This window comes from Nerophis ophidion, linkage group LG04, assembly GCF_033978795.1.
Source record: "Nerophis ophidion isolate RoL-2023_Sa linkage group LG04, RoL_Noph_v1.0, whole genome shotgun sequence".
Lineage (NCBI taxonomy): Eukaryota > Metazoa > Chordata > Actinopteri > Syngnathiformes > Syngnathidae > Nerophis > Nerophis ophidion.
Window position 1 is genome coordinate 11,384,122 of NC_084614.1, and position 16,483 is coordinate 11,400,604.

General features: G+C 38.6%; 1 protein-coding gene across 4 annotated transcripts in view; it reads left to right on the forward strand.

The window, feature by feature from the left end:
- Positions 1-7,984, forward strand: part of glra4b (glycine receptor, alpha 4b) — a 37,247-nt gene extending 29,263 nt beyond the window's left edge. Inside the window, exons 8-10 of one of the 4 annotated variants that reach the window (XM_061897053.1) lie at positions 2,746-2,904; positions 7,131-7,223; positions 7,293-7,984. In XM_061897053.1, the coding sequence (XP_061753037.1) occupies positions 2,746-2,904; positions 7,131-7,223; positions 7,293-7,553 (513 nt within the window). In that variant the 3' untranslated portion in view covers positions 7,554-7,984. Of the gene's footprint in view, positions 1-2,745; positions 2,905-7,130 lie in introns of all 4 variants that reach the window. The other 3 variants (XM_061897054.1, XM_061897051.1, XM_061897052.1) reach the window with 3 other exon arrangements.
- The last annotated feature ends 8,499 nt before the right edge of the window (positions 7,985-16,483 follow it).

The following is a 16,483-nucleotide window of genomic DNA, read 5'->3' on the forward strand; positions in this document are numbered from 1 at the left end:
GATGGTTATAGTTACATATTACTTAAAGTTGCCAAGGCAGTAGTGTAACAAACCTTTCTGCATCAGTCAACTCACTGGGTCATGGGCTAAATTTAAAGAGGAACTGCACTTTTTTGGGAATTTAGCCTATCGTTCACAATCATTATGAAAGACATGATGACGGACAGATTTTATTTGAATGCATTCTAAATATTAAATATTAAACATTAATATTAAATGTTGAATTAAATAGTCCACTTACAGCGGAGCCAATGGGAGCTCCACTATTTCGCCCATAAAATACGATAAATAATTATTTAAAAAGGGCCAACAATACTCCATTTACATTTCGTGACTTGAATAGGAATATGGCGACTTCCGCCCCAGTGCAGCTGGGATAGGCTCCAGCACCCCCGCGACCCCGAAATGGACAAGCGGTAGGAAATTTATAGATGGATGGAATATTAACCAACTATTTGTTCATCCATCCATAGTGATATTTTTTATTAAAAGAGGTAACGCAGAAGAACTATTTATAGCGGCGATGTAATCATTTCGTTTGTGCCTATGTTTACATCGAGTGGACTGCTGCTTTTTTGCTTCCTTACTCCCTGTAAGTTTATTCTATGTATATCATACTCACACCTTTACAGAAGGTTGGTTGTGATATAATCCACAAGTTGGGACAGGTTGACAGCTATTTAGGACCTGGAACTGGCAAGGACGACACAAAAAGCGCTTGTTTCCGACCCTGTTTCTGCACAAGGATTATGAGACATTTTCATCTAAATGGGAATATATGAACATCCTAGCAGTCGGCATCCTAATGACGGCAGACTTTGCACAGTAAGTGATGTTTCATTATGTTTGTTGGCTCTCATAAAGTCTGCAGTGAGTAATAATCAGTGAAGAAAATAAAGAGTAAAGATGTGATGCGTTTTTGAAATGAATGCACCGTGTATGCTTAACATGATCAAAATACACAAATATTAAATGTTGTTATGTAACTACATTACAAATATGCTTACATCATGTATATGAAACATCAATGGAGGTGTTTGGATGTTTTTTAAGGGCTTTTATAGGCAGAATTGAACATCTCCCATAAGCGCAATTGTAAGCAGAGTTTTGATTTATTTATTTATTTAGAATGTTTTTTTGTTTTTTAAATCCATCATGTCTTTTATAATGATTGTGAACGAAAGGCTAAATTCCATAAAGTGCAGTTCCCCTTTAAAGGATTATTGTGTCAATAAAAATAATTTACCACTCCACTTCAACTTCATAAATCCATTCCAGACAGTTAATAATAAATAGGTTAGTGTTTTTTTTTTTAATATACCTACTGTGTTCTCTATCTCAGTGTTTTTCACTAGTGTGCTGTGAGATACAGTCTGGTGTGCCGTGGGAGATTATGTTATTGCACCTAACTGGGTTAAAAATGTTTTTTGCGAACCAGTAATTACAATCCGCAAATGTGCCGTTGTTGAGTGTCTGCACTGTCAAGAGCTCGGCAGCGTAACCATGTAATACTCTTTCTTATCAGTCGGTGGCAGCAGGTAGATCATTGCTTTTTAGATGTCAATATGGTTTGTCATGATATGCAGACGACAGCGGGAGACAGTGTGAAGGAAAGGTATATAACGCTTGAATCAAAAATAAACAAAAAGCAAGTGCCGCTAAGAAAAGTCGTTGAAGCTTCGGGATGGCTATGCAAAATGAAAGTAAAACTAAACTGGCTGCAAAGTAAACAAAAACAGACTGCTGCACGACAGCAAAGACTTACAGCGTGTGGAGCAGACGGTGTCCACAAAGTGCATCCGTACATGACATGACAATCAACAATGTCCCCACAAAGAAGGATAGTAACAACTTGCATAGTTTTGATTGCGAAAACAAATCATGTGTGGGGAACAGCGCTCAAGGAAGACATTGAACTGCTACAGGAAAATACCAACAAAACAGGAAAAGCCACCAAAAATAGGTGCGCAAGACAAGAACTAAAACACTACACACAGGAAAACTTCAAAAAATTCAAAATAAGTTACGGTGTGATGTGACAGGTCGTGACAGCACACTTACTTGGAGATAAGAGCTAAAGTGTTGCATGGTTATTTATGATTTGAATTCATATCCAACAATTGTGAGAACTACTTTTTATTGTCAATATCGGCTGCTGAGTTTAAATTTTTTATATTTTCTGCCGGTGGTGTGCTTCAGGATTTTTTCAATGAAAAAAATGTGCCTTGGCTCAGAAAAGGTCAAAAACCACTGCTCTATCCGACTAACATCACTTGATCAAAAAAACAGTTTTTAAAAATTACCGGTAAACACCATATTAAAAAATAATAATTGTCCGTATGATTCATCCTGTTATCGTATTTGATTGATATTGGTAATGGCCATTATTATTCAATCCTCCAATATTGGCATCGAAAGTGACTCACAATCCCAGTTTCATGGATGTTTTGGAGTGACTAGATATAGTAGAAGCATGCAATATACAGCAGTTCCTCTTGGCAATATGACAGAACATGTGTATTCACTTAAGACGGCTCTTAAGTGAGGGTAATGCCTGCAAGGGATCTGTGCTGTAGCTGACTGAGTTCCTCTTAAGCTTGAGGACACATGAGGTTTTACCCCACAGTTCCTAGCGGCACTAATGTGGACTTCGACCCACATGTGTATATTTTAAAAAACAACATCCTGGTGAGGACTTTTCCTATTAGTTTTGCGTCAACATTGACATTTGAATGTTTTTGGCAGGTGTCCTACGTGAAAGCCATAGACATCTGGATGGCCGTGTGTCTTCTTTTTGTGTTTGCCGCACTCCTGGAGTATGCAGCTGTTAATTTTGTTTCACGGCAACACAAGGAGTTCTTCAGGCTGAGGAAGAAGCTGAAAGAGCAAGAGCGGCAAAGAACCGTGAGTGCAACCCGCCCACTCAGCTCCTCGGGCAGCTGTCACCTGCAATTCCTTTTGCCCGGCTCTGCACAATCAGCTCAGCTGCATGTTGCTCTCCAGCCGGGGAAACGCACACAGCGGTGACCTGTAATTAATTCAAGCCACTCTCGGCTGCGTACTCTTAACGTCTTCCCAGCTCACCTGGAAATGGATAAACAATGTGAGAAAAAGTCTAAAATATTCCTAGAAAGAATCAGCACTGTGATATTAATGTTTGATATTAATATTAATGTGGCGATCTTGCCATTATTATGTTGCTCAGAACTACTTTTGCACTTCTGGTTCCCATCTTTATCGATAGGTCTTCTGGGTAATGTAGTATATGAACAACAAGCAACACACTTGGCTTTTTAACTTCCTTGTTTGCATGTATTTATATATTTATTAAACATGTATTTATCCAAGGTAAAGCCATTAAGAATGTATTCTTATTTGCAATGCTGACCTAGCAAAGAGCCAGGATTTACATGTAAGAGATGTTGAAATGTGAGGATAATCTCTCCTTGTCTCTTATTCGCCAACAAAAATGAGCATTATTGATCGCTCTCAAAAGTTAAAAAATGCTCTTAAAGGCCTACTGAAACCCACTACTACCCACCACGCAGTCTGATAGTTTATATATCAATGATGAAATATTAACATTGCAACACATGCCAATACGGCCTTTTTAGTTTACTAAATTGCAATTTTAAATTTCCCGGGAGTTTCGTCTTGAAAACGTCGTGTAATGATGACGTGTACACAAGACGTCACGGGTTTTTAGGAAATATGAGCGCTGCACACACACACAGCTAAAAGTCGTCTGCTTTAACGGCATAATTATACAGTATTTTGGAGATCTGTGTTGCTGAATCTTTTGCAATTTGTTCAATTAATATTGGAGAAGTCAAAGTAGAAAGATGGAGTTGGGAAGCTTTAGCCTCTAGCCACACAAACACACGGTGATTCCTTGTTTAAAATTCCTGGAGGTGAAACTTTACTATGGATCAGAGCGCGCTCAAGCGAACATGAATCACAACGGAATGCCAACCAGCAGGTTTGGGTGAGAAAATTGTGGTAAAAAGTCGCTTCTTACCGGAAGTCAGCTGAGCTTGTGCCGTCCATAAAGCTGCCGTCGACTCCCCTGAGACATTGGCGTCAAGACACCTGTGGACGTACCCCTCCGACTATCAGGTACTATTTAACTCACTAATACACTAGCAACACAATAGAAAGATAAGGGATTTCCCAGAATTATCCTAGTAAATGTGTCTAAAAACATCTGAATCCGTCCCAATGCAATCTTTTTTTTTTTTTCTAGTCCGTCGCTATCAATATCCTCAAACACGAATCTTTCATCCTCGCTCAAATTAATGGGGAAATTGTCGTTTTCTCGGTCCGAATAGCATTTTTTATTTGAGGCTCCAATTAAAATCAATGTGAATATGTGAGGAGCCCCCACACTTGTGACATCATCGTCTGCGACTCCCGGTAAAGGCAAGGCTTTTTTGTCAGCACCAAAAGTTGCAAACTTTATCGTGGATGTTCTCTACTAAATCCTTTCAGCAAAAATATGGCAATATCGCGAAATGATCAAGTATGACACATAGAATGGACCTGCTATCCCCGTTTAAATAAGAAAATCTCATTTCAGTAGGCCTTTAATGTGTGGGCGTAAATGTCTTGGAACATATGGGAATGTTTAAGACAGGAAAATCTACTCAAGCGTCAAACATTAATGGACGACAGAGCAGACTGTGAGGACAATAAGGAAGCCTTTGATGGTGTTTCTGTAATTATAATTCATTATCATGGTTAATAGGTATAAATGATTAAAACGGTTTAGTGATTTGACGATGAGCTTTGAGTATGTGATTTTAATGCCATCTAAAGCATGCTTCTTCAATAATTTTGACTCGGGGGCCACAGTGAGTGAAAAAATGTGTATGGGGCCGGTGTGTGTACAAAACCCAAAACCAGTGAAGTTGGCACGTTGTGTAAATCGTAATTAAAAAGAGAATACAATGATTTTTAAATCCTTTTCAACCTATATTCATTTGAATACACTGCAAATACAAGCTACTTAACGTTCGAACTGATAACGTTACTATTTGCAAATATTAGCTCATTTGGAATTTAATGCCTGCAATATGTTTCAAAAAAGCTGGCAAAAGTGGCAAAAAAGACTGAAAAAGTTGAGGCATGCTCATCGAACACTTATTTGGAAGATCCCACAGGTGAAGTGAATTAAATTTAAATAGCGCTTTTCTCTAGTGACTCAATGCGCTTTACATAGCGAAACCCAATATCTAAGTTACATTTAAACCAGTGTGGGTGGCGCTGGGAGCAGGTGGGTAAAGTGTCTGGCCAAAGGACACAACGGCAGTAACTAGGATGGATGAAGCGGGGATCGAACCTGGAACCCTCAAGTTGCTGGCACCGCCGCTCTACGAAACGAGCTATACCGCAATTTACCTATATATATAGGTGAACAGGCTAATTGGGAACAGATGGGTGGCATGATAGGGTATAAAAGGAGTTTCCATGAAATGCTCAGTCATTCACAAACAATGATTGGGCGAGGGTCACCACTTTGTGAAAAAATGTGTGAACAAATTGTAGAACAGTTTAAGAACAACATTTCTCAACCAGTTGTTGCAAGAAATTTAGGGATTTCATCATCTATGATCCGTATTATCATCAAAAGGTTTAGAGAATCTGTAGAAATCACTGCACGTAAGCGATATTACGGACCTTTGAGCCCTCAGGCGGTACCACATCAAAAAGAGACATCAGTGTGTAAAAGATATCACCATATGGGCTCAGGAACACTTCAGAAAACCACTGTCAGTAACTACAGTTTGTCGCTACATCTGTAAGTGAAAGTTAAAACTCTACTATGCAAAGCGAAAGCCATTTATCAACAACACCCAGAAACACCACCTGCTTCGCTGGGCCCGAGCTCATCTACGATGGACTGATGCAAATTGGAAAAGTGTTCTGTGGTTGGATGAGTGCACACTTCAAATTGTTTTTGGAAACTGTTTACGTCCTGTCCTCCGGAACAAAAAGGAAAAGAACCATCCGGACTGTTAAAGGCGCAAAGTTGAAAGTCAGCATCTGTGACGGTATGGCGGTGTATTAGTGCCCAAGGTATGGGTAACTTACACATCTGTAAAGGCACCATTAGTGCTGAAAGGAACATACAGGTTTTCGAGCAACATATGTTGCTATCCAAGCAACGTTATCATAGACGCCCCTGCTTATTTCAGCAAGACAATGCCAAGCCACATTCTGCACGTGTTACAACAGCGTGGTAGTAAAAGAGTGCGGGTACTCGACTGTCCTGCCTGTGGTCCAGATCTGTCTCCCATTGAAAATGTGTGGCGCTTAAGGAAGCCTAAAATACGGAGACCCCAGACTGTTGAACAATTTAAGCTGTACATCAAGGAACAATGGGAAATAATTACACCTGAAAAGCTTCAAAAATTGGTCCCCTCAGTTCCCAAACGTTTACCGAGTGTTGTTAAAAGGAAAGGCCATGTAACACAGCAGTAAAAATGCCCCTGTGCCAACTTTTTTGCCATGTGTTGCTGCCATTAAATTTTAAGTCGATGATTATATGCAAAATAAAATTGTTTCTCAGTTCGAACATTAAATATCTTGTCTTTGCAGTCTATTCAATTGAATATAAGCTGACAAAGATTTGTAAATCATTGCAGTTGAGAGAGGCTCCAGCACCCCCCGCAACCGCAAAAGGGACAAGCGGTAGGAAAAATGGATGGATGGATGTATTCTATTTTTATTTACCAATTACACAATGTGCCAACTTCACAGGTTCTGGGTTTTTAATATACATGTAACAAGTCAAAACATTGCAACTTTAGCGCAACTTTCTGAAGAAGACGGCAAACTTTCAGGCATTAGTGAAGTGAATTATTTACATTTACACCAGTGTGGGTGGCATTGTGAGCAAGGTGGGTGAAGTGTCTTGCCCAAGGAGACAACGGGAGACACGAGGATGGCGAAAGCGGGACTGAAAGCCTCACACTTCTTGTAGGCCACTCTATCACCTGAACCACACTGCCCAATAATCACAAAAGAAGAGCGCGGATACCAGGATTTGATGTATTGATTACAGCTTGCGTTGCGTTGTGCGCATGAACTTGCACTTTGATGATAACAGTACAGTTTTCCTTTTTTTTTAGCAGGGAAGTGGTGAGAGTAAGACCAAAGGAAACATGTCCGGCGACGATGCGGCTCACGGGAGTGCAGGGCAGCAGTGCAGTGCCTGTGCGAGGGTACATGCTGAAAAACAAGACAGCATCGAGAAAACTTGGTCACTCTCTGTCATGTCGTCTCTCTTCCAGGAGGAAGAGCTGGCACGCCAAGGGTTGCTCTTCCAGAGTTACGGGCTTACGAGCGCTCCGGAGATGGATGCAACCCCGGTGTTTGCCGACTTACCTCCCGGTCTAGGCTACTACGATATACGCCGACGCTTCGTGGACCGAGCTAAAAGGATCGACACCGTGTCTCGGGCCGTGTTCCCTATGAGTTTCCTCATGTTTAATGTCCTTTACTGGTTGACCTACAAAGTTCTACGGCATGAAGACGTCCAAGTTACAACGTGAGGACCATAAGGACAGTGGATGGCGTCACTGACGCATTAACAGGCCCTCATGCGAAACATGCCAGATGCAAGGTGACTGCATGTCTGGCGCTATTAAATCGTGACGTGACATCTTTACATTTTTAATACCTCCAAAGATATGCACTTTTCATTTCTGCCAATGCTCCATACAATACTTTCACATAGGATACACAATTATTTATGATCATTTTCTGTAGCTTCACTTTGGACTCCTGTCCTTGCTAGAGACATTTTTTTTTTATACGAGTTATTATTACAGTTATCACCCCAGTGAGCGTATGCCACACTCACTGTCTCTATGGACACTGCAGTGATACTTTGTTAGTGTTTCATAATGATCATCTGCTATCTACTGAATTAAAAAAAAATCCCTACATTTGACCTACAAATAAAATTGTTTGTTTACTAGGATTCCCCATATAGAAATATATATATATATATATATATATATATATATATATATATATATATATATATATATATATATATATAAAATATATATATAGAAAAATATACATAAAGATACAGTATCTATGTATGTATATATGTCTGTATACACACACACACACACACATTTAGACATCCATCCATCCATCTATTTCCTACCGCTTATCCCTTTTGGGGTTGCGGGGAATGTGCATATATATATATATATATATATACAAACCCCATTTCCACATGAGTTGGGAAATTGTGTTAGATCTATATAAACGGAATACAATGGTTTGCAAATCATTTTCAACCCATTTTCAATTGAATATGTTACAAAGACAACATATTTGAAGTTAAAACTAAAAAACATTTTTTTTTGTGCAAATAATCATTAACTTTAGAATTTGATGCCAGCAACACATGACAAAGAAGTTGGGAAAGGTGGCAATAAATACTGATAAAGTTGAGGAATGCCCATCAAACACTTATATGGAACATCCCACAGGTGTGCAGGCTAATTGGGAACAGTTGGGTGCCATGATTGGGTATTAAAGCAGCTTCCAGGAAATGGTAAGTAATTCACAAACAAGGATGGGGTGAGGGTCACCACTTTGTAAGCAAATTGTTGAACAGCTTGAGAACAACATTTCTCAACGAGCTATTGCAAGGAATTTAGGGATTTTACCATCTACGGTCTGTAAAATCATCAAAAGGTTCAGAGAATCTGGAGAAATCATTGCACGTAAGCGATGATATTACGGACCTTTGACCCCTCAGGCGGTACTGCATCAAAAACCGACATCAGTGTGTAAAGGATATCACCACATGGGCTCAGGAACACTTCATAAAACCACTGTCAGTTATCAGTTCGTCGCTACATCCGTAAGTGCAAGTTAAAACTCTACTATGCAAAGCGAAAACCATTTATCAACAACACCAAGAAACGCCGCCGGCTTCGCTGGGCCCGAGCTCATCTAAGATGGACTGATGCAAAGTGGAAAAGTGTTTTGTAGTCTGACGAGTCCACATTTCCAATTATATTTGGAAACCGTGGACGTGGTATCCTCCGGAACAAAGAGGAAAATAACCATCCGGATTGTTATAGACGCAAAGTTCAAAAGCCAGCATCTGTGATGGTATGGGGGTGTATTAGTGCCCAAGGCATAGGTAACTTACATATCTGTGAAGGCAACATTAATGCTGAAAGGTCCATACATGTTTTGGAGCAACATATGTTGTCATCCAAACAACGTTATCATGGACGCCCCTGCTTATTTCAGCAAGTCAACGCCAAGCCACGTGTTACAACAGCGTGGCTTCGTAGTAAAAGAGTGCGGGTACTTTCCTGGCCCGCCTGCAGTCCAGACCTGTCTCCCATCGAAAATTTGTGGCACATTATGAAGCGTAAAATACAAAAGCGGAGACCCTGGACTGTTGAACGACTAAAGCTCTACATAAAACAAGAATGGGAAAGAATTCCACTTTCAAAGCTTCAACAATTAGTTTCCTCATTTCCCAAACGTTTATTGAGTGTTGTTAAAAGAAAATGTGATGTAACACAGTGGTGAACATGCTCTTTCCCAACTACTTTGGTACGTGTTGCAAACCATGAAATTCTAAGTTAATTATTATTTGCAAAAAAATGTTTTTATGAGTTTGAACATCAAATATCTTGTCTTTGTAGTGCATTTAATTGAATATAGTTTGAAAGGGATTTGCAAATCATTGTATTCCGTTTGTATTTACATCCAACACAATTTCCCCATTCATATGGAAACGGGGTTTGTATAAATATATATATATATATATATATATATATATATATATATATATATATATATATATATATATATATATGAATGAATATATATGTATATATATATATGTATATATATATATATATATATGAATGAATATATATGTATATATATATATATATGTATATATATATATATATATATATATATATATATATATATATATATATATATATATATACCTAGACGAAGTGGCTGGGGAGAGGGAAGTCTGGGCTTCCCTGCTTAGGCTGCTACCCCCGCAACCGGACCTCGGATAAGCGGAAGAAGATGGATGGATATATATATAAATACATATATATATATATATATATATATATATATATATATATATATACATATATATATACATATATATATATATATATATATATGTATATATACATATAAATGGCATTCGCTTTGCATAGTAGAGCTTAAACTTGCACTTACAGATGTAGCGATGAACTTTATTTAGTGACGGTGGTTTTCTGAAGTGTTTTGAGCCCATGTGGTGATATCCTTTGGAGATTGATGTCAGTTATTGATACAGTGCCGTCTGAGGGATCGAAGGTCACGGTCATTCAATGTTGGTTTCTGGCCGTGCCGCTTATGTGGAGTGATTTCTCCAGATTCTCTGAACCTTTTGATGATATTATGGTCTGTAGATGTTGAAATCCCTACATTTCGTGCAATTGCACTTTGAGAAAAGTTGTTCTTAAACTGTTTGACTATATGCTCACGCAGTTGTGGACAAAGGGGTGTACCTCGCCCCATCTTTTCTTGTGAAAGACTGAGCATTTTTTGGGAAGCTGTTTTTATACCCAATCATGGCACCCACCTGTTCCCAATTAGCCTGCACACCTGTGGGATGTTCCAAATAAGTGTTTGATGAGCATTTCTCAACTTTATCAATATGTATTGCTACCTTTCCCTACTTCTTTGTCACATGTTGCTGGCCTCAAATTCTAAAGTTAATGATTATTTGCAAGAATGACATTTTTTTATCAGTTTGAACATCAAATATGTTTTCTTTGTAGCATATTCAACTGAATATGGGTTGAAAATGATTTGCAAATCATTGTATTCCGTTTATATATACATCTAACACAATTTCCCAACTCATATGGAAACTGGGTTTGTATATATAAATATACCTATGTATGTATGTGTATGTATATATACAGTATAGATATGTATTTGTATATATGGATACATGGATGATACAGCAGAGGATTGGGAGAATGTCATGTGGTCAGATGAAACCAAAATAGAACTTTTTGGTGAAAACTCAACTCGTCGTGTTTGGAGGAAGAAGAATACTGAGTTGCATCCCAAGAACACCATACCTACCGTGAACCATGGTAGTGGAAACATCATGCTTTGGGGCTGTTTTTCTGCTAAGGGGACAGGACGACTGATCCGTGTTAAGGAAAGAATGAATGGGGCCATGTATCGTGAGATTTTGAGCCAAAACCTCCTTCCATCAGTGAGAGATTTCAATGGTTGACCAAATACTTATTTTCCACCATCATTTACAAATAAATTCTTTAAAATTCCTACAATGTGAATTCCTGGATTTTCTTTTCACACTTAGTCTCTCACAGTTGAAGTGTACCTATGATGAAAATTACATACCTCTGTCATTATTTTAAGTGGGAGAACTTGCACAATCGGTGGCTGACTAAATACTTTTTTGCCCCACTGTATATGCGTGTACAAACCGCAAAACCAGTAAAGTTGGCACGTTGTGTAAACCGTAAATAAAAACAAAATACAGTGATTTGCAAATATTTATCAACATATATTTAATTGAATGCACTGCAAAGAAAAGATACTTAACGTTTGTACTGAAAAACTGTTATTTTTTGCAAATATTGGCTCATTTTTTAAAAAAGCTCGCACAAGTGCCAAAAAAGACTGAGAAAGTTGAAGAATGCTCATAAAATACTTATTTGGAACATCCCACTGGTGAACAGGCTAATTGGGAACAGGTGGGTGCCATGATTGGGTATAATAGCAGCTTCCATGTAATACTTAGTCATTCACAAACAAGCATGTAGCAAGGGTTACCACTCTGTGAACAAATGCGTGAGCACATTGTTCAACTTTTTAAGAACAACATTTCTCAACGAGCTATTGCAAGGAAATTAGGGATTTCACCATCTACGGTCCTTAATATCATCAAAAGGTTCAGAGAATCTGGAGAAATCACTGCACTTACGCGATGATATTATAGACCTTCGATCCCTCAGGCGGTACTGCATAAAAAAAGCGACATCGGTTTGTAAAGGATATCACCACATGGGCTCAAAAACACTTCAGAAAACCACTATTATCAACTATTGTTTATCGCTACATCTGTAAGTGCAAGTTCAAACTTTACTATGCAAAGCGAAAGCCATTTATCAACACCCATATATACTGTATATATATACATATATACTGTATATATATATATATGTATGTATGTATGTACACATACGTATATATATATTTATGTATATATATGTATATATGCATATGTACATACACACACACACATATATATATATATATATATATATATATATATATATATATATATATATATATATATATATATGTGTGTGTGTGTGTGTGTGTTTGTATATATTATATACACATATATGTATATATATCTGCGATGAGGTGGCGACGTGTCCACATATACACACTGGCATTGTATTAGGATGATTGGCGATACAAAAAGTAGATATTTAATTGTATCCTTCCGCTGTTTTCCAATGTGTTTGTTGTTATTGTTTTATCGCATTTTTAAAAAGTAGTTTGGGGGAAATCAAAGCCCCAGTATTTGGTGTTTCTTGTGATACTTTTTTTAGTTTGCAGCTTTTGCCGCAAGATGGTGCTGTTGTACCATCTATTATTTTACTCATAAATAAATATTTTGAATGAACACTTAATTTCATCGAACTTGTATATTGTCTTGAAAGACATGAGCAGAGGTTTCTATTAATTGAAAAAAATGCAAAGTGTAATGGTTATTGAACTGTTAGGTGTGTTTTTAATGGAGCAAAAGTCACAAAGTAATTAAATTTCCTTTTGAATATTGACTACTATGTGTATGCATTGGCTATGTACACCTGTCACATTTTAGAAATATATATTTTTTTACAGTAAATCTTTCAAGGGACAGATACTATAAACATGAAACTTGTATGTACTTTAGAGTAGTCATGGTGCAGCTTATACCTAAAATATGCACTGAAAAAACCCCTGAACACACATCTATGTTTAGAGAGCTGGCAATACAAGTCAGTACCAAGATTGTTAGATCTGTCTTTCAAACAGTCAAGCATGGTGGTGGTTTGGGGCTGCATGAGTGCTGATGGGACTGGGGAGCTGCGGTTCATAAAGAGGAAACATGAAACCCAACCTGTGCATTTCAAGAATGACAAATTCCGGCACAATTTCTCATTGATGACTGCATCATTGGGTTCTAAAAACAAAAAACACGACATACAAAAAATTCAGATATTGTATATGGTTACGAAGTATTGTATGTGAATGATAAAAGAAAATTACCTTGTGGCCGCCATGCACTTTAGATGTCCTTAGCAAATAATCTTTGTACTTGTGAGTTCAGAACAAACATTCTAAGTACAACATCGAACAGCAAAAGTTATATTTAATGCTACACAAAAGTGACAAATACCTTTTACATTCGGTAACTTGTTAAGTTGCTTCAGGTGGCATGAGCGACGTCTCTTTCCACAATAGATATCTAGCAACCTCTCATATGCCACTACAAACCCTTACGATAATGTCGGTTTCTCACGAATTTAAATGATAAATGATAAATGGGTTGTACTTGTATAGCGCTTTTCTACCTTCAAGGTACTCAAAGCGCTTAGACACTACTTCCACATTTACCCATTCAAACACACATTCACACACTGATGGAGGGAGCTGCCATGCAAGGCACTAACCAGCACCCATCAGGAGCAAGGGTGAAGTTTTTTGCTCAGGACACAACGGACGTGACAGAAACATTTTCATTATTCACATCTACAACCAAACAACATCTTATAGGAATTAACTTTATCACAAATTACGCATATTTTCAACAAAAATAATACATATCTATATACACATTTGAACTGTTTAAACAACTATGTTTAACTCTTTTGTTTGGTCATTTGATGACACTTACACAACATGTTCTGTGGCATTCAGAAGTTGAGCATGTCCACTTTCCTCAGGAAACAGGGCAGCATTTCCAACGTGACGAGAAGCCTAACTAAACACACCTCTAAAATTGTATGTGTTGGTGCTTTGAATTCATCCCCAAGACAAGTATTATCCATCCATCCATCCATTTCCTACCGCTTATTCCCTTTGGGGCCGCGGGGGGCGCTGGTGCCTATCTCAGCTGCACTCGGGCAGAAGGCGGTCTACACCCTGGACAAGTCGCCACCTCATCGCAGGGCCAACATAGATAGACAGACAACATTCACACTCACATTCACACACTAGGGCCAATTTAGTGTTGCCAATCAACCTATCCCCAGGTGCATGTCTTTGGAAGTGGGAGGAAGCCGGAGTACCCGGGGGCAACGTCCCCTCTAAGGTACGCGTCTGTGCAATTGCACATTGCTCACACGTCCTCTGCGCACGGCAAATCTAGGCCGCGCACAAAATCGAATAAAAAGATAAGCGCATAACAGTGTGCACGTCTGCCATCGCTCACATGTGCGTCACTGAATGCTCAAGGAGTTTTGGCGTTAGCTCACACTTATGAAACATTGTAGGAAAAATTGCCTGGAGGGAACCCACGCAGTCACGAGGAGAACATGCAAATTTCACACAGAATGATCCCGAGCCCGGGATTGAACCCAGGACTACTCAGGACCTTCGTATTGTTAGGCAGACGCACTAACCCCTCTCTTCCACCGTGCTGCCCCGAAAAGTATTATGTCAATGTTAAATGATCACACTGAATATTGACACTTGCAGCCATAATGGTATGAGTGGTATGATTACGTGTGTTGCAGACTAGGCTGCAGAAAAATATTTATGGGGGGTGCATCAAATTTTTATCAGGGGGGCACCTGCCAAAAATGTATTGCCGCCGCTATAGCGCATACACTTGTTAAACCTTTAATGCTGGCTTTTGTCTGTTTACAGCTGATTACTACATGTAAGACAAACACTGTATATTTGTGGTTATCATATGTCTATGTGTTTAAAATTATTTAGGCCTTTATCGTGTCCAAAAAATCTAAAGAGTTGGCCATTTCTATGGTATTAATTGTAAAGGTGTGAGGCTTGTGCTGCAGAGCGATGCCGGATTTGTTCCTCCAGGGATGTGTCGGGCAAGAACACAGCTTGCGGTAAGAAATAAAGATTTATTTAACTCAAAACAGGTTAAAAACAAAAACACTGGTGCTAACAGAAAGGCAAACAAAAGCGCCAGCATGGAAAGCTAGGAAAACGAACGTAAACACAAACACTTGGCACGAAGGCAAAAAAAGGGAAAATAAAACGACTAGCATGAAAGCTAGGAATGAAATAGAGCTTAGCGTGGAAGCTAGCGAGAAAGAGCATGAAACACAAGACATCAACTATTGCATGAGAGCAAATTAGAGTCCGAAAATGAATGAACAGAAAAGACTGTCTTATATCAAGATGGTGATTACGAGAAACAGATGTGCGGGAACCAAGAGTAGCAGGTGGAAATAATATGTAACCATGGTGACAGACTAAACAGGAAATAAGGAGGTCAAACCACCAAAATGTGATATGAAAATGGAACAAAAAAACAATCTGTGAAGATCCAACCATCGGATCACAACAAAAGGACTGTTTTAGAGACACTATTAACTGTTATATGCCTCACAATACGAAGGTCCTGGGTTCCATCTTTCTGTGTGGAGTTTGCATGTCCTCCCCGTGAATGCGTGGGTTCCCTCCGGGTACTCCGGCTTCCTCCCACTTCCAAAGACATGCACCTGGGGATAGGTTGATTGGCAACACTAAATGCCCCCCTAGTGTGTAAATGTGAGTGTGAATGATATTCGTCTATCTGTGTTGGGTCTGCGATGAGGTTTTGACTTGTCCAGGGTGTAACCCGCCTTCCGCCTGAATGCAGCTGAGATAGGCTGCAGCACTCCCTGCTACCCTGAAAGGGACAAGAGGTAGTAAATGGATGGATGAATGTTCAGGCACATAATGAATATGAATAAAGTGTTTGGATGTATTCATTAAATGAATGTATTTGGGGGTGCCAAAATGTGATACAAAGTGATATTTAGATATTGACACATCTCATATGTGCATACATTACCAGAATAACCTTAAATGTACATATGACATGTGTTAATGTCAAAATATTATTTTGAATCACTAATATGTTGTTTGGGATTGATTTCAGCTTTTTAAAGGGTACTTTAACACATAAACAGTACAGTACTGTAGGAATGTTATCATATATGTAACTATTTTGTGGGTACAAAATAAGTAAACAGTACAGTAGGTACATTATCATCAAATATGTAACTCTCCTATGGGTAAGTATTTCGTGTATGTCAATTTACTTGTCCTGTATTTATACTTTTACTAACATGGCATTTACTTGTTTTACCGTCTTATTCAACGTGCCTTTGTTTTGATTACTGATCATCTTATTTTACCTGCTCCGAAG